Below are 24925 nucleotides of genomic sequence, written 5' to 3'. Positions count from 1 at the left end.
AGGAGAAATAGGGGAGGGGAGGGCCGACAATGTGGTGATATATTATTTTTTACCGATAAAACCATCAACAATTCTACCGATGAAAAGGACACGTCATTGTACGAAGATCTCGGTTTGAATCCCTCTGTAATTCAGTCAGTAAAATTGCCTGCAAAAACTTCTATGACATCATCGCACTGCTTTTTTTTCCTTCAAAATTCTATATATTCTGTTTGGAATTCCATTGGTATACATCGACCGGTTTACCGATCGATTTACATCCGTCGGTAAATATCACCGGAAATTATTGATAGAAAAATTTCGTTGGTAATTTCGTTGGTTTTAGTCGAATTTTTGCTAGTGATGCGAGTTAAGACTTTTTTGCTTCAAGTATATTTTTGTTTGCCTTAGGAGGCGTATGCACAAAAGCAGTATACGGTTTAACTGGGATTTTATTCTCATCTTTTGGCATCAAATTGCTCTATATATAATTAGAAGCAGATGAAATGTGCTCTCACCTGCCGTTTGATTCACCAAATGAGTGGTTCGTACCTATCAGTTTAACTAACTATATTATTAAGAACTCAGAAAGTTTTAGATTGTGAAATAAAGGCTTGATTGTTGATAGAGAAACTCGGTATTTTTAAATCACTGATCTGAGGTTGATCATTTACAGCTACTTTGCATGCCTGCTAATACAATGTTCTTTCAGGCCAGTAACAATATCTACAAATACAAAATTAGTACCAGGCCAACAGCTGAAGTGTACAAAGTTATCAACCTATGAGTAAACCTTGAAGGGTGTAAACAATCTTCAATGCAGAAAAATGGAAAAGCGAACAGGAATGAGTCGCCTTCTTGCGTGCAATTCATCTGTGTTTGAAGATAATGAATTTATTGCTTATGGTACAAGTTGAACTTAATGCAGTTCATAGCACATGTAGAGTTTATGTAGGAACAATATTTTAGGTGAAAATCTTGGCAGATTTTCTTCATTGCAAGGGCGAAGGATAAAAGGGAATGGGAATCAAGTTGAGTTGATGTTTCCTTCTAACCGTGCCCCCAAAAACTTCATTCATGTCGAGATCTTCTAAAAGGTCTCCGTTTGGAAGTTTCCAATCGAAATGGTATAGCAGCTGCGCAAGTGGAAGCTCGACAGTAGCTATACCAAATAAAATGCCAGGACACATCCTCTTCCCAGCACCAAATGGGATGAAGTCAAAATTAGTACCCTTATAATCAATCGAACTATCTAGGAATCTCTCTGGATAGAATTTCTCAGCTTCAGTCCAATGATCAGAATCTCTTCCAATAGCCCACGCATTGATCATTACTCTACTTTTAGCCTGTATGACATATCCATTAATCTCGCACGTCTTGTTGCATTCTCTTGGAATAAAAGGAACTGGAGGATGTAGTCTCAGAGTTTCTTTGATAATCAGCTTCAAGAATTCCAAATTGTGAAGACATGTTTCATCAACATTCTCAGTATTACTAAAGACTTGCCTCACTTCCTCTTGTGCCTTTCGCATTACCCTCGGATTTCTAAACATTTCGGACATTGTCCATTCCATTAATGTTGATGATGTATCACTCCCACCGGCGAATAGTTCCTGCAACAAGATTACAGAGTTAGGGAAGTGCTAATCATATCTTTCTTACATATATTGATCCAACTCGTAGAAGAGAACTTTTGTCTTGATTATGGAGCTCCAATTGTTTGACATTGGGATTGGTATTTAGTTTAATTAATGTGTGCTTTCTCTAGTGTCTTTGAAGGCCTTCAAAATGCGCTAGTACTTCCACGTGGTCTGGCGCGGCCAGTGAGTCATGACGGATGCCTCTAAAATCCGGTCACCTCTATGGCCAGATCCGGCCATGTCTCTGGCCGTTGAAATTCACTGTTTCAAAACATCTGGTTCAACGATGGACCGTTGACTTTGGATGTGTCTTCAAAAACTTTGCAGAAGGTGCCTTATAAGCTTAGAATATATATATATATATATAGAAAGTAGATCAAATGTTCTTGATCAGCACTCCTGGTAGAACATTAATTGTGAAGCATATATACTCACCAGGATGGTTGCTTTGATGCTGTCTGTTGTCAAAGGGAATCCAAGGTCCCCGTGATTCTGGAGATTCAAAAGAACATCCAGAAGATCCTCCGCTTCACTCTCTTCATCAGTCTTTGCCACTTCCCTGCGGACTCTATGTTCATATATAATGTTTTCTAGGATCACATCAGCGTCTTGATGCGACCTTTCGAGCCTAGACCTAAACCTACTGATCATGTACAACAGCTTAGAGGAAGGGAATACATCTGCAATATTCGTACCTCCTACTGCCTCTATCACTTGCTCAATAATCGGTAAGAATGCTTCTTGGTGCTTGTATTTCTTACCAACACTTGCTCTTGCAGTGATGCCATTTAATAAATCAAACATCATTTTGCTAAGGTTGATTGGCGAACCTGCTCTTGAATAAATGGCTCTAATAAAATTTGATACCTCTTCTTCCCTGATTGATCTGAATGATTTTACACGTTTCGCGCTAAGTAGCTCCAATACGCAAACCTTTTTCATTTGTCTCCAATAGTCTCCATATGGGGCAAAGCCAATGTCCTTGCTATTGTAATACATGACTTTTGCAACAAGGAGACAAGGTCTGTCGACAAAGTTGATCTCCTGGGTTTTCATTGCTTCTTTTGCTGCTTCTGGTGATGAGATAATGACAGTGGGAACTTCTCCAATTTGAAGTTGCATGACTGGTCCATATTTATTGGCCATGTCTCTTAGGACTTGATGGGGTAGAGAGCCAAGTAGCTGGTGAAGGTTTCCAATTAAGGGTAATTTCCATGGTCCAGGAGGTGGAGGTGGAGGTGGAGGTGGAGTTGATGAGTTGTTACCTTGTGATTTCTTCCACAATCTCAGAACTGTGAAGATTAAGAGGAGGAAAGGTACAAGGATCTGGATAAACTGGAATACTTGCTCCATAATTAAAATGGTTAGGATTGACTAAGCTGCAAAAACTGGTTAAATTGAGTAGTGTGGCTAATTCGACTACTTGATGTCTATTATTATTGGATATTTATCTTATTGAATAGGATTTGGATGTGATCAAATGTCCAAAAATTTCAATAATTGATGGAACGACAAGTCATGTCCAAACAAGTAACAAGAAGAAAAATCAATGGAGTCCTCGCCACTCCACCTATTGATGGCTGATGGTTTTCGCCGATCCTTCTGAATTTATGTTTATTAAAACTTGAATATTATTTTTATATATTTATTTCAACTAAGTATATCCTTACATTATAATGGGTAGCCCAGGACAAAACTGTAATTTTCTAATGGAGCCACTGTTAAAGACTTAATGGACAAACTTGACTATTGGAGATAAATGTTTCTTACAGGTATCTCTGATTTCGGTATTGATCAAAGGAAATGCGTATTCCACGTAATTATAACCAAAATAAAGATAGTTAAAACTTTTAACATAGATTTTTCATAATAAACTTTAACCGAAATTGCAGAAAAATATATGCTTTGATATCCCCATCATCGTTTTTTTTTACATGTAACAAAGTGATAATACTATATATTGGTGTAGTTTGTAAAAAAAATAAAAAATAAAAAAAACAATATCTCACATTGAAAAGAAACACTCCCTCCTAAGTGTTTATAAGTGTGGATTTTTATTGTGTAGTAAATTAAGTAAAAACCATTGTGAATGAGCTCTTCTATTGTGTTTTCTAATGCTATTATATATATATATATATATATATATATATATATATATATATATATATATATATATATATGAAACTTTTTGGTGGGATTCAGGGACCCTCTAATAATAAAGTCATGTTTGTTCTTAGTTGTGTATGATAAATATTCTAAAAATAAAAGTATAAATACTTATAAAATAAAATAAAAAACCATGAACCTTTCACTTGGGTGGTTTAAAGTGAATAAATAGCATCTGAACTTCGTAATGTTGCTTGAATGGAGGGCCTACAAAGAAAACATTCAACCATATCACTGAATATGCTAAGCATGCATCTTTGAAACATGATTGGTGCATTACATAATCCAAAAAGCATCATTCGATATGCAAAAATACCAAATGGACATGTGAAAGTAGTTTTCTCTTGATCTTCAAATGCAATTTCAATTTGGTTGTAACCTGAATAACCATCTAGGAAACAATAAAATTCATGATCTGCAACTCTTTCTAAGATTTGATCCATAAAAAGTAAAGGAAAATGATATTTTCTAGTCATTGAATTAAGTTTTCTATAGTCAATACACATACGCCAACTAGTAATAGTCCTAGATGGAATTAACTTATTTTTCTCATTTGTTATCACAGTGACTCCAGACTTTTTAGGTACAAATTGGGTAGGACTTACCCATTTGCTGTCAAAAATAGGATAAATGATTCCATTGTTTAGAAGCTTAATGACTTCATTCCTTACTACTTCTTTCATACTAGGATTAAGCCTTCATTGCAATTCTCTAGAGGGTTTAGCATTTTTCTTCAAATAAATCATGTGTGTGCAAATCAAATGACTAATTCCTTTTTATGTGAGCTATGATCCATCCTTGTAAACCCCAAGTTGAAATTTATTAGGGAACAAAAAAAATTCAATATTTATGGAGTAAGTTCAGAATAAGTAAATAAATTATGATCTCAATCTAACTATTAAAGTGTGAGAATGAAAAATTACAAGATAGAGGATTAAAGTGTATAAAAAAAGAGGAAGAAATACTAGGAATTAATAGAACAATAGCCAAACAAAGCCTAGTCCCAATTAGAAAGGGGTATAAGTACATGTGAGAGAGTAAGATGGAGACTTTTCATCTTCATAAAGCTGGCGGAAACCATAGAGAATAATTGTAAGGTGAAAAAAGAGTGAAAAAAGAATAGTCCCCATTTCAATTTCAAACCAGAAATCCTTTGCATGTCTCCCTTACCAAGTGTAAGAGTGAAAAAAGAATAATTGTAAGGTGAAAAAACAAGAATTTGAAGTAGAGAAAGAGAGAGAGAACCGATTAAAACATTAACAAAAAAGAAGGAAAACCGAAAGGGAGGAGAAGAACATCACCCAAGTACTCTCTCAAGATTCTTCCAAATTCGTGAGGTAAGAGTAACCCTTTACCCTTGAAACTTGTTATGTGAGGTGTTAGGTTGTATAAGAAGAAAGCACCAAATGAAGTGATTTAGGATTCTTGAATTAAATTAGGGTAAATGAAAAATCAAAGCAAATACATACTCTAGAGCATAAATAGTCTAGGAACACAACATTTTTAACTAGGATTGAAGGAAACCCCCACCATTTGGCCAAAAGAAAAAAAAATATGAGGGGAGGGGGAGTCTTCAATGGTATTATACTAGTATAATGATGTTTTATGTTCAATGATAAGGATTGATGAAATGTGTAGTATGTGAAATCATTTTTAACTTCTTTTCATATCTCTTAATTTGCATTTATATGCTTTGTGTTGATGCTTGAAGTTGTGTGAATCATGTTATTATGAAAATAAAATAAAAAAATAATGATTTGATGTTTTGATAAGGAATGAACTTCAATTGTCGGTTCCTAATAGAGTTTATACATAATGGAATCCTATTATGTTAAAAAGATGCATTGAAAATGTTTGATTAGTGTCTAAATCCATGAATTCAAGTTTGGGCAGTTTGGTAATGAAAATCCCAACACAAATTTGACATAGAAGATGATAGAAATTGCTGTAATGTTTTATATAAAAGTTGTAGAGGAATGAGTTAGATAACATTTGACAGTGGTCTTGCCGCAATTGGAGTTATAGAACTCTAGATTTGGGCAAAATACCATTAAGAGGTCAAGTTGTTCATAACAGGACAGTTTGGTTATCAGAATTAAAACTATTGTTAGACATAGAAGTTGATAGAAATTGTTGTAACGTTTTATATAAAAGTTGTAGAGAATTAAGTTAACTAACATTTGGCACTGGTCTTGCTGCAATTGGAATTATAGAAATTTATATATAGGTAAAATACCATTGAGTGAACAAGTTGTTTGTAACAGGATAGATTTCACTACCTGACTTCTAACTAATTTTAGAATAGATGAATAGCTTAATTTTGGGCAAAGTTATACATGAAAGTTGTACTTAAGGATGTTAAATTTCAGTAGGATTTGGCCCCACCTAAATTGAAGCTCTAGAATTCCATTTAGAGACTCAAAACTATAGACTGGTCATGTTGTGAATTGATGGACAAATTTACATGTGTGTAGAAGACGAGTAATTTTGGGCATGCTAATGATTCATGTTGAAATTAATTCTTCCACATCGTGGGAGATGTATATGTCAACATTCAAAAGAAACATATAAAAGGGTCTAGACATAAATAGATGTTGAAATTTCGTTGACGCAAACCCAAGTCATAGATACTAAAATCTCATTGATGCAAAACTAAGTCGTGCGAACAATTGAACGTTGATATACTAACTCTAAAGAAATACACTTGATATGTATATGTACATTATGATGAGGAAATGACCATGCATAGAAAGTATCATATGTATAATGAATGAATATGGATTGCCTATAACATTTGGCTTGAAAGAATCATGACCAAAGACTTCTTTGTGATTTAGGAGGAGTGATTAGGATTGGATCTTCTACTAGAGAAAGTCATGAGACAGGCGGAGCAAGTGCGTGGTTTCCCTCTCCTTAATGCTTATGTAATTTAAAATCTCCTTGATGAATGCAATTACAATAATATTATATTCAATATAAATAAAGTCTGGTGTATTAATGAGATTAACTTCGGCTAATGACATTCATGATAAGGATGCCAGGAAATGAATTACAAGATTAGCTTCGACTAATGGCATCCATTACCAGATTAGTTTCGGCTAATGGCATCTGTGATAGGATTGCCAGGAAATGAATTATAAGAGTAGCTTTAACTAATGGCGTCCACGTTGGGACACCCGGGAATGATCTATAAGGCTTGATTCGTAAAGGGTATCCATATTTGGATGACTTGGAAAATTTGATAAGTATAATTGCCTAAAAATATCCAGGTTGGACTATGCAAACTTGAAGATCTAATAAAACAAATTAAACAAAGTTGCTAGGTTCATATAAGAGTAATAAATTAAGAATAAATAAATGATGTTTAATTGGTCTTTAAATGAGTTCCAAGATATTTATAAGTTGGTTATTAGAATCCTTAGGACACCAATAGAATTTTGCTTTATTTGTATTCATTACATGATCATTTATAATTCTGATGTCAATATAATTATATGTTTATTAAGTTGTTTTTGTAACATGTCCATCTAATACCCAGGGAGCTCATTAGTTTTTAGGATTCTGCTTTGTTAAGCTTATGTAAAAAAAAAAATAATTATCTCAAGCATAATAGCATTAGCTAGATCATGCAATATGTTTTTTTTTTTTTTTTTGTAAACTTTGATGCATATAAAAATGTTAGCTCAACATGTAGTATGTTAGTTATGTAAACTCTGATATTGTTTCAACTAGAACTCCTTAGTTATCCTTAATTAATCCTTTTGAAAGTTTTAAGAATACTTATGTTATATTTTAAATTCTCTCATTAAATGTTAGTGTCCCTTTTCCTTTTGACTTTATAATATGATTTGTGGGACATGTTTATATCGATCTTGTTTGTAAGACATATATATATATATATATATATATATATATATATATATATATATTGTGTGAATGGATTTTATGAGGTGTTGAGTATTGATGATGGAAATAAAGTCCAAAACCCTTGTACAATGTTGTGATGGATTGAACAGGTAAATTGAAAGTAGTCGATAACTTGGGACGTTCTATATACAAAGGAAACTCTACCGGAATTTCGGTAGAATTCTTTACAAAAAAAATTACCCTCACATTAAAAGCATATGTCAAGATCTTTTAGCATTTATAGAATAGAACAATCAGGACTGTTACAATCCTAATGTATTTTTGTGCATTTTCAGAGTTTGTAATAACTTACATTTTTATGTGCATTAAGTTTGGAAGAGATTATTATTGGAATTGTTTTATTTTCTCTCAAAAATGAGTGCTTGAGATCATATGGTAACTACTTTAAATCAGGTTTTGGTGGATGAACACTTGAAGATATGAACTCAATTGATCGTGGTGGCAATTCCTCAATTTTTGGTCTCCAACTACTTGCCTTTGATTCTTCCTGAAAATAAACTGTGTGCAAATCTTCAGATTCATTAAATTCAGTTTCACTAAAAGTAGTTTCAAATTGATCATAAACTAATTTTTTAATAAATTCTACTTCCTATAAATCATTATCATCTTCAGGTTGCTTGTAAATGTTAAAAAAATTCATTTTCAAAGTCATGTTTCCAAAAGATAACTTCATCACTTCATTCCTACAATTAATTAATGCATTAGAAGTTGCAAGAAATGGACGTCTTAAAGTAGAATTTGCAGAGATTTATTAAAGAAAATGAGACAAGATGGACTTTTTTCTTAAAATTAGCACAATTAATTAAAAATATTGATAGGATAACACAATTGAGAAAATAACTGATGAAATAACATAGTTTGTACTTGTCGTGATTGAGAAGAGAGGAAAGAAAGAAAGAAAAACCCTAAAGACACACTGAAGCTCCAATTACGATATCACTGGTATTATTGAAAAGATCTCGGTGAGACAAATCTAACGACACCTAAGAAGGTCATTAATGGTGACCCAATTAGTCCACATTGCCGCCTAAAGGTGGAGGGTGTCTCACTTGCCTTTGATGACAAGTGTGACCCACTCGGGTTGACTTTTCTTGGGGTCGTTGAACTTGTCTCATCGAAATCTTTTCGATGGTACTGGTGGTGTCATAATTGGAGCTTTAATGTGTCTCCAAAATCTTTTTTTTCCCTTTCTTTCTTTGTTTTTTCTTTCCGGCCCATTTAATAATTTCTTTTATTAGATATCGTTATTCTAAAAAGTTATAAAGATCATGTTTTCCAATCACGACAAGTATAAATTATACTATTTCGCTATTGTTTTCTTCAATTGTGTTATTTCAATAGTTTTTTTTTAATGTATATAAAACAAAAAATAGCGGACAGGATGCGACATAGATTTTATGGATTACTATGGATCATAAAACAAATTTAACAAACTCCCACACCATAGATCGCGTGGATTGGCCTCCTTTTCTTAAGACTTTTATAGAGGGGACCCATATATTATGCCGTCACGACATAAAAAACATATATGGCTTCTCAAGTATCAATATTTTATCAAAATAACCCCATGATATCATGAAATTATAGTTACATCCAAAATTATCAAGATATTACAAAAGTCTCATTTTATACTTAAAATATCCTTAAGGTTAATGAGAATGATTTTAAAACTAGTAAGGGTATTTTGGATACAAAAGTGGTTTTTTACAAATACTTATTTAAATATGATGGGCCATTTTTTTTACACTTTTAGATAATAAATATAATTTATCTCCGGATTTTTTTTTAATTTACCCTATTACTTTTTGTTAAATAGAACCTTTTTAATTTAAATTTATCCATGATTGAGTCCCTTTTATCCACTATTATAATTTTATGTCTACATAAGAAAAAAGGTGGAAGTCATCTAATGATCATGGGTTGAAAGGTGGCCTTAATAATTGGTAAATTAAAATTAGAGGACTCAATTTGATTGAAAAATTTAGGAGATTAATTAGATAAAAAAATTGATATTTGAGAGACAATGCGTGATTTTAACCACTAAAATTAACTTTATACATCTTGCATCTAAATTTAGCTGATTTCTAGCAATCCAAGAGGCATATAAATATTGTATAGTTGTACTAGATTTTAAATGAAATTATATATATGATATTTCTTTGGTTGAAATCAAATGACCAAAGCAATTGAATTGAAGAAAGGCATATGATTATCTCTTTCTTTGAAATTTTGATAGTGTCTGATTTATGGTATTAATTGTTTTTTAAAGTATTTTTTACTTAAAAAACTACATTAAAATACTTTTTTATTTTTATTTTTTAAAATTTATTTTTAATATCAGTAAATCAAAACAAATTAAAAATATAAAAAAATTATTTTTAATAATAATAATAAAAACACGGTTAGTCAAGCACCGTGTGGAAAGCTAACATGTTCATATCCATGTTTGGTTATTTTCAATGATAATTAATAGGACATGGTCTTGGATGTCACAAGTCTCATTTCATTGCATATGCTTTAGAATGGAATCTATTTATTTTCTCATAAGAGACAAAGTTTCTTTTTTTTTTTTTTTAAGTTTAACGTGGGTGTTCGGGCCAGCTTGCGCGCACCTCGATTAATTCAACGGGCCCTGAAGTTTATGAGAGCTGTACCCCCAATCTCTTTTAATTAATTAAGTCATGCAGAAATTTATGGCCCGTTCACATTGAAAAATAGAAAGAAGGTGCACTAAAGAATTAACCTAGGTATTTTGTTAGCATTTTCTCTCTGTAGCCTTCTAGCGTGCTCATAAAACATCCTGTTATTAGGTTTCCACCTGGGTAATTTGCTAATGGGAAAAGAGAGAAGGAAGAAAAAGCGTTGTGGGTAATTTGCTACACGCGCCACCTTTTCATCACAGGTATGTAGAGACAGTTTCAAGAACACCAAATACGATCGTCTTTAATAATATCACACCCAAAGCTCGCTGCCACCCTCCACATGTTGGTTCATGTTATTCACGCGCAATTCTTTTTTTTTTTTTCTTTTTACTTTAATCTTTGAATCCATTATAACTTTTCAATTGAGTCTCGGCTCTTATATGTTTTAGATTTTTCTGGATAACCTAAGAAGAAACCACTAGTTGTACTTAAATACTGATTCTTTTTATGTGTATTATAACTTCATACTTTTTCTACGTAACCCCAAACATACAAGTGTCTTAAACTAGGTTTCCTACTAGTCCATGGTTCATAAGATGTTTTTGAAACTACCTTACTAGGAACCCTACTTAACAAATACATAGTAGTTTTTAATGTATATCTAACTCCCTCATCTTTTATGACTATATTGAACATAAAACAACATCATAGGTTATTGAAAAATCCAAGATTTGTTTTTAACATAAACTGTTAGATGTATACATATAATCGTAGTTAGCTTCAATATCATATTTCAATCCTTGTTATATTATCAATATTCAATTATGTAGAGAAATAATATGTATGATGTGTCCAGTTTTTTTCAAATTAATAAAGTAAAGTTAATTGAGAATAATTAGAAGGCTTAACTTATTGGTTAGCCAACTCTTTCTATATATATGTGTAGGGCAATATACAATAGTAATGGTGGAGGTTACCACACAAGAGTATGACTAGAATATTTTCTATATAGGTACATTCTATAATATGCCCCCTCAAGCTGAGAGTGGATGATCAACCCGAAGCTTGAAATGAAAAGCAGTAAATGAAGCAGTAGGAAGTGGCTTAGTGAAGACATCTGCAAGTTAGTCCTGAGAGGAAATAAAACGAATCTGAATCTCCTTCTTCGCAACTCTATCTCAGACAAAATGATAATCAACCTCAACATGTTTTGTGCGAGCATTAAAAACATGATTCACAGACAAATAAGTGGCACCAAAGTTATCACACCAGATGATAGGAGCAGAAACAAACGGAATCTGTAGATCTGTTAATAAATATTGAAGCCAGATAACCTCAGCAGTGCCATCAGCCAAATCTTTGTACGCAGCTTCAGTAGAAAAGCGAGCATCTATATGTTGCTTACCTGATTTGTTGCAATGTCGCGGTCGCACAAATTAATTACCCTAACTTAAAACACAACACACAAGATAGTATAGAGTAAGCAAGAGGTCGATCCTACGAGGAAGGTTCAAGTCAGATTTTTATGTTAGATGATTTGCAATTTGGGGGGGTTTGGATGTTATCTTGGTTAAAGCAAAAGAAAACAGAAAACTATCAAGCGAAATTAAATAAAATCTGAAAATTATCAAGAGAACAAACATTGGTTTCAAGTAAACATCCACCTACGGAAATCAAAATTGATCATGAAAACGAAATATCAATTTATATTCTGAATATTTATCTCTTCTTAACATTGGTTGGTTAACGGATCTGCTGTATAACTAACCCTAACCATCAAACAACCACAATGTTCGCACTAGTAATTTAATTCAATGGCAGCCTTAAGAACTAGATAAGTTGATTAATCAATAAAACATAATTGTCTGCAGTCTATCTTTGATTGTATTGAATGTTCTCCCTAAGATTAATAACGTAGATCCGCCATAATTATTAAACTCAGTTGCTTCGCAAGTTCATATACCACAACTCCGGTTTTGATATCAAACTTAGCAATAGATTGTCTACAATAATAACTTAGAGTCCATTATAGAAATTAAAATAAACAATCATAGGAAAAATAAGCATTGTCGCACGTGTGCGGCGTCGCGACGATCTTCCACCCTCATAAGCATATATGTAAGTCTATATGGCAAATATAGAGAGACAAGGAATTATTGTCTCTTATCAGTAAAATATGGACTGGGAGTCGCCACCTAGTATTTTGGTCACTAGGAACCCTAACTGGTCTTAGAGATGGGGTACGGAGACTGGTTGCGTAAAGGGAATGAGGTATTAGCACCCCAAATATGCACTACCTAAGGTAAGCTGCATTGTTTTGTGGTCTGATAAACAAATCTAAGCAAAAAAAAAAAACTTTTTAATACTGAGAGTACGTTTTACGTATAAATTCGTTATCTCTGGTACTAAAAACCAAACAAAAATATTTTTTTATTTTTTTTGAAATATTGGTCAATGTTCTCTTGACTTTAATAAACTGGTTATTAAAGCCAAAATGCATGCTAAAACATTTTTTCTTGGTGTATGACAAAAAACACAATATGATTTTTTAACTTTGAGACACTTAGCCGTATGCACAAAAAAAACATTTTTTTATGTTTTTTTCTTTTTTTGGTTAATGAAAATCGGGTATTTTAGTACCAGATTTTTATTTTTTACGGTGTATTTAATTGGAATGGGCCAGCACGGCCCAACATAAAGAAAATGAAATGGGCCAGCACTGGCCCAAAAGATTATAATTGGCTGGTTACCACCAGCCAATTATTTTCATTTGCTGCAGAACGTGAATTGCTCACGTTCTGCATGTAAATGAAAGAAAATGGAAGACGGAGCAAGGAAGGAGAGAAGATTACCTAGCGTGAAGGGGGGTGGTTATTGTCGTCTGCAGTAGCAGAGATGGCGACTTGACCCGGTGGCGCTGCTTCTTCTCTCCGATGCTTCTCCCCTGTTTTTCTCTTTTCCTATGTTTTTGTTTCGCTCTTTCTTCTTCTTCTTCTTCTTCTTTCTTCTTTTCTCCTCCTCCTTTCAGTTTTCCTTCTCTTCTCTTCTTTCTCTCTATTCCTTTGTTTTCTTTTTTTCTTCCCTTCCCTATTTTTTTTCTTCTTTTTTTTCTGCTTTGTTTTTCTTCCTCTCTTTCTTTCTTCTTCCTTATTTTTTCTATTCTTTCTCTTCTTTTTCTCTTGTCCCCGCTGTCTCCTCTCTCCCCTGTATTTATAGGCAAAACAGGGGAGAAAAGGAGACCTACTACCCCTGCCCAGTCAATGGCGCAGGGGTAGGGTGGCGGGGGCAGCCACTGTTCAGCCGCCCCTCTACCACCCTAGGCACACCTCTCCTCCCTTTTCTCCAACACGTGGAAAGCTTTGGACAAGTAAGGGTCCTTGGTCGGCGTCTTTTTGGTCCTCAGGGGAGGAGAAGGCGGTGAGAAACAGGGGAACAAAACTTTCTTCTTCCCCTATTTTCTGCGCGTACAAGGTAAAAAAGAAAGGCTATAGTGTCATTCAAAACGGCATCGTTTTGGGCTTTTTTCTTTTTTCTTTTTCTTTTTGAACAGTGTATGAAACAGTGTCATTTTGGCCAAAACGTGCCATTTCATTTAAATGAAAAGGTGCCAAACTTATGTCAAAGTACAAATCAGTCCTCAATTTGTGATGTTTTCAATCGAGTCTTTAATTGAAAATTTTGATCAATTCAATCACATCCCTGCCAAGATTAACAGTCGGCCTTGAAGTTGGCCACCTTTTCCACTTTGGTCCTTGGTTTCTGATTTATGCAATTCGACCCTCAATTGATCAGTAACTTCCACTTTTCTTCAATTTGGCCCCTGATTCAGTCAATTTCAGCCCTATCATTTACTCGCCTTTTCCAGTTTAGTCCTTGGTTTCAGATTTCTTCAATTAAACCCCTAATTGGCTATCAAACTTTAATATTTATGCAATTAAGCCCCTGATTTGACCAAATTAACTCTTAACAATTATAATTTGACCCCAGAACTTTAATTTCTTCAATTTAAAGCCCAAATTGACTTCAAAATCATTTTTTCTTGCAATCAAACCCTCCATAAATTTAATTAAACCTTCAATAAAATATAATTGAGTCCATAAATATCTGATTTTAGACTTTTCTTTCTCAAATTGAATTTTCTTTGTCAACAGGGCTCTCATCAGTCAACAAAATACTGTCAAATTTCAATCTTTGTATTTTTGAACCTCTTCAACTAATTTTTAGTCATTTTCTGGGCGCTCCGACATCCTCTTTTCACTTCTATTATTTTTTTCTTCCGACCATATTTTTTTTATTTTTTTCTTTTGCATTGTTTTTTGTGCGGGGACCCAAAAATGGGTAACAACAGATGCCCCCTCTTTACAATACTTACGGAGCAAAGATTTTTTGTAGTAAGTTTTGTAAAAATAAACAAAACTAGTCTTCCGAAACTGGTCTTCTTGAAATTTGGTTGACCTGAAATTCTGTCTTTACAATAATCACCTTCAACCGGACGCATAGTCTTGTGCGTGGTTAGGCTAAACTGAGATCCGTTTCGCCGATCTTCTTTAACCAGAACCAAAGTCCGTATCTGGTGGGGCTAAACTAAGATCCCTTTCGCGGATCCCCTTTAACAAGAACCAAAGTCTGTTTGTGGTTGGGCTAAACTGAGATCCCTTTCGTCAATCCCCTTTAACCAGAACCAAAATTTGGTGTGTGGTTGGGCTAAACTGAGATTCCTTTCGCCAATCCTCTCTAACCAAAGGTCATTTGTGGTTGGGCTAAACTGAGATTCCTTTCACCGATCCCCTTTAGCCAGAACCAAAATCCGGTGTGTGGTTGGGCTAAACTGAGATTCCTTTCGCCAATCCCCTTTAACCAAAACCAAAATCCTATGTGGTTTGTAAACCACGATCAATAAAGACTATTCTTGTAAACAAGATTGCTCCCTTCTTTTTCCCTTCCCTGTTCAAAACTAATCTCTTTGTTACTCCTCTTTCAATGACTCCTTTTTTGTCCACAAACTCACTCGACTTCAACTTAGATATTTCCTAAAGCAAGTCAAAAATAAAACTATGTATGCAATACTCTGAAGTGGAATGATAATGCATGCACCCTTACCTGACTTGAAACATAAGTCCCCGAGGTTTTGTAAAACCCTTCCCTCGATATGAGCTTATTTCGTGTGTTTGCAGTCAAATGTTGACATATGTTTGTTTCATTGTCCTTCTTACCCATCATATTTCAATGAAGAAATCTCCACTTTTTCACTGGGTGCCCCCCTTTCTTGATTCTTCATTACCCTTTGTTTATCATGCTCTTGCCAATGCTTTTACTTGTCTTTCTCAATATGAAGGGCTTTTGGGTTTTTGTCTCAGCATAAAAAGAAAACGTACAGGTTTTCCAGGAAAACTTGAAATTGTTCATGACTACTAGAACTTTTAACATACACACTAAAGACTCGTTTAAACAATTCCCTTTATGGGTTTTCTTGGGTTTTGGAATACAGTTGTCTTTAAGTCAAGCTCTTCTTTTTTTCTTTCAAAGGTGACCTTTTGTTTAAACTTTTTAAAAGGTTTCAAGTATATACTTGAAAAGGCTGTATATAAAAAAATGATTGTCTCATACTAGCATTGTTCTTGCACGGACAACAGTAAATTATCATTCCTTTATCAGGTCCTGTGGATCATGAGACCAACATTTATCAAACCAAGTTACATGCGCTTGATTAGAAAGGACTTCTAAAGGCTTGTAATGTAGGTTATATTTATGAGCTTTGAAAGAAAGGAATTTTACAGTCTCAAAAGGTGTTTGAGGGTTTCAAAGACCTAGGATCAACTATTCATCAATCATCTTTCTCTTATTGTCTTTGTAGGGAACATACATATAACCTTATTAACCTTAACGATCAGAATTCTCTTAACATGGGTCATACTACAATAACCGATTTTTTGTTCTCTAATCTATGAAAGTCATTTGGAGATTCTATCCTTGATACCAAAGCCAAAGTTTGTAACCTTGTTTTTTTTTTCTTTTTTCTTTTTTTTTTCTTTTTCTTCTTTTTTTTAGAATGTCATCTTTGAAGCCTTTGTTGTGTACCAAATGAGACATAATCAATTCCAACATCTATCTTCACTGCTTTGTCTGGATGGTAATGAAAGCCTAAATATTACATGATCAATTCTAGCATTCATCTTCAATACTCTGTCTGGACGATAATGAAAGCCTAAATATTACATGATCAATTCTAGCATCCATCTTCAATGCTTTGTCTGGATGGTAAGGAAAGACTAGCATCAGTATTTTATGCCCCCTAGTCTATGTCTTTTTTTTTCTAGACATTTCACCATCGTTGGACTTTTTCTTAACCTTCCCCTTTCCTATTGATTCTATCAGTGTCTTCCAAATATCTCTCGTTTGCCCCCCAGTGTGGGGTGTGATCCTAGTTAGGGTTGTCATAAGGAAGAAACGCGATCTAGCTCAAATGGGGACCCTAAAGGATGAAATTTTTTAGAAAGTGAATGGATGACAAAGATGGTCTTTCCTCATTTAAAAATGCATGTTGCTAGGATTGATAAACCTTGTTCTTATCCCAAGAAAATGTGTGTGATTACAGAGATGATTACCTAACCATTTATCCATGTAATTTCAAAAAATGCTATCAAAGATAAGGTTTTATCTCAGAGTTAGCTTTGGGGTTTATTTTGGTTTGGTCACCTCTTTACCGGGAAATGCTTAAATTTCATCTTTGAGAGCTTTATGATGCATCTCTTGTAATCATGCACGAAATAAGTGTCGCGAGATTAATGCAATGAAAGGGTTTTTTACACAAAGAAATCATGGCCAAACTTTGCTTTATTGCTTTCGGGAGGAAACCTAGCACATTTAGACATAATATCTCTTTACAGAGTCAGAATTCACAAGTCTAGCTAGATCTTCTCCATCCATTCTAGACAATTTCAGAGCTCCTCCTGAGAAAGCCTTCTTTACTATATAAGGACCTTCATAATTTGGAGCCCATTTGTTGTGATCTTCTCCTGGTAGAGAAAATAGTTTCTTCAACACTAGATCTCCTTCTTGGAACATACAAGGTCAAACCTTCTTGTCATATGCCTTGGCCATTCTTTTCTAGTAAAGTTGATTATGAAAAATTGCGGCTATCCTCTTTTCACTGATCAGGTTTAACTGTTCATATCTCACTTTGGCCCATTCAACCTCTTCTAACTTTGAATCCATCAACACCTTTAATGAGGGGATTTCTACTTCCAAAGGCATCACCGCCTCCATTCCATATACCAAAGAATATGGCGTAGTTCATGTCGAGGTTCTTATTGTAGTGCGATATGCGTGGAGAGCAAATGGCAACATCTCATGCCAATCTTGGTAAGTGACTACCATTTTCTGAATAATTTTCTTGATATTCTTGTTGGCTGCTTCCACGACATCATTCATCTTTGGCCTGTATGGTGAGGAATTTGAATGCTTGATCTTTCATTTGGTACAGAGCTCCACTATCATTTTGTCATTGAAATTCTATGCATTATCGGTCACTATCTTTTTCTGGCGGACCATAGCGACAAATCAAGTCTTTCTTTATAAACCTCTTCACCACTTTCTGAGTCACATGGGCATATGAACAGGCTTCTACCCATTTCATGAAATAATCAATAGCTACAAGGATGAATCTATGCCCATTGCTGGCTTTTGGGTCAACTAGCATCTATTACATTCAAAAACCTCAACAAGGTTCCATTAAATGATCTTTTGTAAAGAATCTCTCCGTTTAGATAAAAACCCATAGCTAATCTCCTTAAGGTTTTCTTATCCATCTTCAAAACTCCTTCTAGATATTCCTTGGTTTGCCATTCTCCTTTCACCTGACAGATAATCAACATTGAGTCACCATATACATCCACCTTTCTAATCTTCATCTCTAATGCAGCTTCTAAACCGAGTATATAAGCTTCATATTCAGCTGTATTGTTGGTACATTCAAAGTGCAATTTAACTGAAACTGGATACAGCTTCTAATCAGGAGAGACTATCACTACACCGGCCCCGTTACCATATACATTCACTGCTCCGTCAAAAAAATAGTCCACCAATCTGTCTTTTCTTCTTCTTCCTCTATTGATAATAAATTTTCATCCGGAAAATCAAAATCCAATTGCTCATAATCTTCAACAACATTATCAACTAAGTGGTCAGCAATCACGCTCCCCTTCACAGCTTTCCTTGTCATGTGCACTATGTCATATTCTGACAACAAAACCTGTCACCTTGCAATTCAGCTGGAGAGATAGGGTTTGTTACATATGTACCTCAATGGATCCACTTTTGAAATCAACCAAGTGGTTTAATATAACATATAATGTCGTAATCTTTTTTCCGCTCATCCCAATGCACAACATAGTTTCTCTATCACCATGTATCTAGACTCACATTCAGTGAACTTCTTACTCAAGTAATAGATAGCCCTTTCTTTCCTCCTTGTTTCATCATGCTGTCCCAATACACATCCCATAGTTATTTCTGTCACTGTCAGATACAATATTAATGGCCTTCCTAACACAGGAGGAACAAGCAAAGGCGGACTTCGTAAATAGCGCTTGATTTTATTGAATGCCTCCTCACACTCCTCATTCCAAGTCCCGGGATTCTTCTTCCTCAATAGTCGGAAGATAAGTTCACATGTGGTAGTTAGTTGAGCTATAAATCGGGCAATATAGTTCAGCCTCCCCAAGAATCCCCTCACCTCTTTCTCTGTCTTTGGGGTTGGCATGGATTGGATGGCTTTTGCTTTATCAGGATCCACCTCTATACCTTTGCCACTAAATATAAATCCTAGCAGCTTGTCGGACTTAACCCCAAACAAACATTTTACAGGGTTGAGCCTTAGTTCATATTTTTCAATCTCTCAAATAACTTCCTCAACACCTTGACATGATCTTCTTCCCCTTTTGACTTAGCAATCATATCATCTACATACACCTCGATTTCCTTATGCATCATATCATGAAATAGAGTTACCATGGCTCTCTGATAGTGGCCCCTGTGTTCTTTAAACCAAACGGCATAACCTTGTAGCAGTAGTTCCCCTAAAGGATGACAAAAGTCATTTTTGCCTTGTCTTTTGGAGCCATCTTTATCTGGTTGTATCCTGAGAAACCATCCATAAAGAAATATGTGGAACTACGGGTAGCATTGCCAACTAAAATGTCTATGTGGGGCAATGGAAAATCATCTTTGAGGCTAGCTTTGTTCAAATTCTGGAAGTCCACGCAAACTTTAATCTTTCCTTCCTTCTTAGGTACGACAACAATGTTAGATACCCACTGCGGGTATTTAACAACTTCTAGGAATCCATCATTCCACTATTTCTCAAGTTTTGCTTTCACTTTGATCCATGTATCCAAGTGTGCTCTTCTCAATTTATGTTTGACTGCTTTACAACCTTCCTCTAATGGGATCTTGTGTACTATGATATTTGTGTTTAACCCAGGCATATCCTCGTGTAGTAGAGTAGTTAACTTCATCCTTTGCTAAGGCGTGATCAAGGTCCCTATTTTTAATTCTTTTTTAGACTGATCACTACCCACATTTATGGTTTCGAGTTCTTCGACAGCAAGTTCCCAGGTTTTTTTATGTTGCTATACTAGCTTTGTGAATTCTCTGATATTGCTTTCATCCCATTCTTTTTCTTCCATCATGATTACATGTTCGTTAAAGTTTGGCCATTCATTCTGGATGTTAAATGTGTGTGATGTTGTGGAAGATCCGCTTTCAGGATTCCTAAAAGCGAAAAATGTTTTATGTAAAAGCAAGAATAAAAAAAACAAATGAATGTAGAGAAAAACATGATCTCATTGATTATAATAAAATTGGGCTCAATGACAAAGACAAAATCTGGCTGACATCATGAGCCTTGATTGTCAACTGATTAGTACTTAAAAGTGTATTTTTATCAAGGTTTTATATCATCATTTTGCACTTGAAGTATCAATAACTCCTTAACTAAAGCATGTTTTATAATAACAAGTCTGATACCATAAGATACCTTTAATTTATGGTAAATGTTCATCTTAAATGCAGGCCTATCACATAAATGAAAGGATTGATTGATGAGTTTAAGTACTGAAATTGAAAGGACAAAGAGAGGGCCAAACTTAGAAAAGAGATGCTGGTTCAGTCCAAACTGGAACACTGTTCGGTCATCGGGTCATATCTGGAGCTGTAGATCTTGGATTTAGGTCTGCTTTATATGGATGGAAAGCTAAGACATAGGCCTAAAACTTTCATGGGAGTCCAAGATTTAAAAAGGTCGTTTTCAAGTCCAAATTGTAGCAACAACGGAGAAGTCTGAATCTGTCCTGCAGCCCAGACACTATTCAGTGTTCAGCCCATATCTTGAGTTCTAGAAGTCCAAATGACCTCAAGTTTTTTCCCTAGAAAGCTGAGACAATTTCCTAGAACTTTCATGATTCAAGTCTGTTTGAATTCTGACGTTAGCAATGACATTTTGTTCAGACAAGAAGATAAGGATTTTCACCAAGTCAAGAGTTGGCCACCCACTCAACAATTAGTCATCAAATTAATAGTTCCAAATTTTGGCCTATAAAAGGAGGCATTTGCCATGCATTTAGGAGTTTTTGGTTGTTCAGATCAAGATCTTGCTCTTGCTCTCTCTCTCTTTTTATATTTTTGTAATGCTTAAGTTTTGCTTTCTTTAATATCATGTTTATGCTTTTCATTTTCTTTCCTTTACTTAGTTAATTTGTATCTTATTTATGTTCTTATCTTGTTTATTTATGTTTCTTTTCTTTATTATGTTTAGCTAAGTTTATTATGTCAAGGTGAAAAGGTTACACTAATGGTGTAAGAATAAGTATAATGTAAACTCAATATGGACTTCAATGATTATATCCTAAACAACTTGCTATTAACATGTCTTATCATTTTTATCTTATTAATTCTTAATACCTTACTTGTTAAATGGTTAATCTAGATCTGTGTTGTATAACACTTGGTACAACAAATGCTTGGCACTTTCATACATAAGTTAGCATCATGAAGTCCTGACAATATTTAAAAGTTTGGTGTTACTTAAATAAGATAATTAATATGATCATGTTAACAATTTATAATGAGCTATTAATGACAAAGCATCCGATTGGAACCTCCTTTGTGTGTGGTTTCAAGTTGAGTAATAAAAAGAGTTTATACTATACTTGTTTGAAATACCATTATTATTATTTATAATTTATATAGTTAACCTCCTTTTGGTTCGACCCCGATCTTGACGGGTTATTTATTACTCCGACACTCCTACACTTGGGAGAAGACATCAATCTTTTAGCCGTGTCATCAACCAGAATGACAAAAGCAAATAAAACAATGACAGAGGCATATGAAGCAAACAAAGTGGGTTTACATTTTAAACACTACGGGAGCTTCTTGGGTCACCAGTTTTGAAACTTTTCACCCTCAGCCAGCTTTCGCACAAAAGTCTTGGTGGGGACTTCTTCTAGAATATGAACAGTCAGTTGTGGTAGCGCTTCATCTTCCCTTTCAACTACTATTTTCGTATCACTTCCTTCCACCTTATCTTTCTCCAAGGTGTTGATGCTCACAGTTACCAACCTTGGAACAACGTCTTCTGCTCCATTATCTGGTTGCATCATATATGTTGCCTTTGGGAAAGACACCATAAGGGGAGGGATTTCCAGTTTTTCTTCTTCAGGCTCTCTTCCCTCGATTCTAACCATTCTTCTTTCTCTTCATCTATTGGCAGCCCAACGATGATCCTCCTTTTTAGGCTTATATCCTAGCCCAAATCTTTGGTCAGCACATCTCATCTTGATCGGATTAATCCTTTTTGGTATTCTAGTGAAAAGGTCATACTAGAATGGGATTCCATATTCCAAGAAGCATTTAGCTGCCATCCTTGCTGCTTCTTAAATCCTTGGCTTTTTTAGCACTGTGCTTTTAGGTACCCACTCAGTGTTTACAATCTCAAAAGCATGGAGATTCTCATCCTTGCAATCCTCCGCCTCAATGAAAGGTATGACCATATTTTTTGCCATGGATATTATTTCCTCTGCTTTGATGGTTACCAACATCCGGTTCATGATTTATTTCAAACACTGGTGTAATGATGAAGTTACCGCCCCAGCTACATGAATCCAAGGCCTTCCCAGCAACATACTAAAGGAAGGGTGGATATCCATAACTTGGAGTGCCACTAAGAACATTTATGGTCCCACATACAGCTCTACCTCTAAAGTCCCAATGATGTGTCTAGGCGAGCCATCATATGCTCTTGCCATCATGGTACTAGGCTTCATATGAGATTTGTCGACTTGCATTTCTTTCAACATGTGTTTCGGCAAGACGTTAAGAGCCGAGCCGTTATCGACAAGTACCTTTCCAATAAGGCAATCTTTGCATTTAACGGTGATATACAAGGGTTTGTTATGTCCAGTTCCTTCAGCATCTAATTCATCAGCTGTGAAGTATAGGTAATTAGATGCGTGGATCCTCCCCACCAGGTGCTCCATGGTTTTCTGTTCAATATCCTGGGGTACATATGCCTCATTCAATACCTTTTGCAAGGCATTTCGATGCAGCTCAAAGCTGAGTATCAAGGACATGAGGGATATCCTAGCTGGAGTCCTTTTGAGTTGATCTACTATGCAGTACTCACTGTGCTTTATCAACTTCAGAAATTCATTTGACTCCTCTTTCGTTACTGGCTTATTCACCTCTATTTCTTTGTCAAGATTCACTACTTCCTTGCCTTTGGCTCTTTTCAACTCCTCAGGCGTAAAACAACGGCCACTCCACGTTAGCCCACTAATCTCAGTATGAAATAAAGGGAGGGGGGCTTCAATGTTCGAGGTATAACTATAATTGTATGGCATTGCATTGTGATCTCTTGTTGTAAATGAAGGTTTAGTCAGGATCAGCTTTGGTAACCCATTATCTGTAATTTGAACTCTACATACTTCTGACGATTTATCTCAGCCTTCCATCATACTCACCTCCTGGTTGCCTCCCATGGTTTCAATCCTCAATTCTCCCATGATTAGTGTCGTAGGTGTACGGCATTGCAGCGATCGCCCACCACCCTCATTAGGTGTGGAGTGTCTATCTTGGAAAATATGGGAAGACAAGGAATTATTGTCTCTTATCAGTGAAAAAATTGAATGGGAGTCGCCACCTAGTTTTTGGTTACTAGAAACCCTAACTGGTCTCAAAGATCAAGTACGGAGACTGGTTGCGTAAAGGGAAGGTATTAGCACCCCAAATGTGCCCTACCTAAGGTAAGCTGCATTGTTTAATTGTCTGATATATGCTAAGGTTTCATTGTATTTCTAATTGTTGGTCTATCTATGGTTTAAGAAAAGTCCTCCTCGGTGAGGAGGTCCTTATCTTATCGAGTAAAACCTAACCATTCTAATGTCTATAAAAGAACTACCTTTTTAATATCGGAAATACATTTTACGTAGAAATTCTTAATCCCAAACATTAAAACAAAATATATATATATTTTTTAATTTGTTTTTGAAATATTGACCAACTTCCCGTGACTTTAATAAACTGGTTACTAAAGCCAAAATGCATGCTAAAATATATTGTTTGAAGTTTTCTTTATTGTATGAAAATACAATATGATTTTTTTTTAGCTTTGAGAGACTGAGCCGTATGCACGAAACAAAAAAAAATATTTTTTTGACGAAAACCGAGTATTTTAATATTGGATTTGTGTTTTTACAGTATATAAAAAACAAACCGATATTAATTAAAATGGATAGAAAAATATGGGAGAAAATCATGGATGTTTTTGAAAATGTATTTTTTTTTGTAAATTTTTGAACGGGCTGGACCCGGAACAAAATTGGGTTGGGACCAACCCGAATAAAACACAAACTACTTTATATTGGGCTGGACTCAGCCCATCGGCGTGGACTGGGCTGATGATCCAACCCAGACTGGTTACTATGCCATGCACAGTAACCATGATCCAACTCGGGTTGGTTATTGTGCATGGCACAGTAACCAGCCAAATGTAATTATCTGGTTACTGTGCTCATGTAGAGTAACCGGGTAATTATTTTGCCTTGCATTGCAGAAACATGCACAGTGCACGTTCTGCATGCAAGGGAATGAAATAGGAAAATAGAGAAGAAAGGACGAGAATTACCTGGAATGGAGGAGCTCTGGTAGCTGAGCTGACGGTGGTTGGTGGTGACGGTGGTGTTGGTGCAATGGCAGACGATGGTTGCTGCAAAAAGAGGAAGAAAGGAGAAGAAATCTATAGAGGTTGGCGATGGTGACAGTCACGGTGGTTGATCCGCCTTCTATGAAGATCTAGGTTGGTGGATATGGAGGTGGACAGACCAGTGGTGGTGGTGGTTGTGGTAGGAGGCCGTGGTGGAGAGAGAAACAGAGAGGTTCTGCTGGCAGTAGAAACCGAGTTAGGGAGGCTAGTTCTTTTGCTGTCTTTGGACCCAAATTTCTCCGCCCTTGGAGCATGAAGATAAAATCTATTTATAGGCGGTGGAAGGGGACATTTTTTCTCTTTTAGTGCAA

The 24925-nt window shown here is 35.2% G+C and overlaps 1 protein-coding gene across 2 annotated transcripts in view; it reads right to left on the bottom strand.

Moving 5' to 3' along the window:
- Positions 1-807: 807 nt before the first annotated feature.
- The window catches only part of LOC7457165 (cytochrome P450 726A27), a 45129-nt gene continuing 21011 nt past the window's right edge, over positions 808-24925 (bottom strand). The window contains exons 2-3 of one of the 2 annotated variants that reach the window (XM_052454657.1): positions 2055-2552; positions 808-1592 (exon numbers count right to left, since the gene is read on the bottom strand). In XM_052454657.1, the coding sequence (XP_052310617.1) occupies positions 972-1592; positions 2055-2552 (1119 nt within the window). In that variant the 3' untranslated portion in view covers positions 808-971. Of the gene's footprint in view, positions 1593-2054; positions 3066-24925 lie in introns of those variants that run through there. The other variant, XM_002310598.4, reaches the window with a different exon arrangement.

This window comes from Populus trichocarpa, chromosome 7, assembly GCF_000002775.5.
Source record: "Populus trichocarpa isolate Nisqually-1 chromosome 7, P.trichocarpa_v4.1, whole genome shotgun sequence".
NCBI classification, from domain to species: domain Eukaryota; kingdom Viridiplantae; phylum Streptophyta; class Magnoliopsida; order Malpighiales; family Salicaceae; genus Populus; species Populus trichocarpa.
Note: the sequence above shows the minus strand (reverse complement) of the source record. Positions and strands in the feature narration are given on the sequence as shown.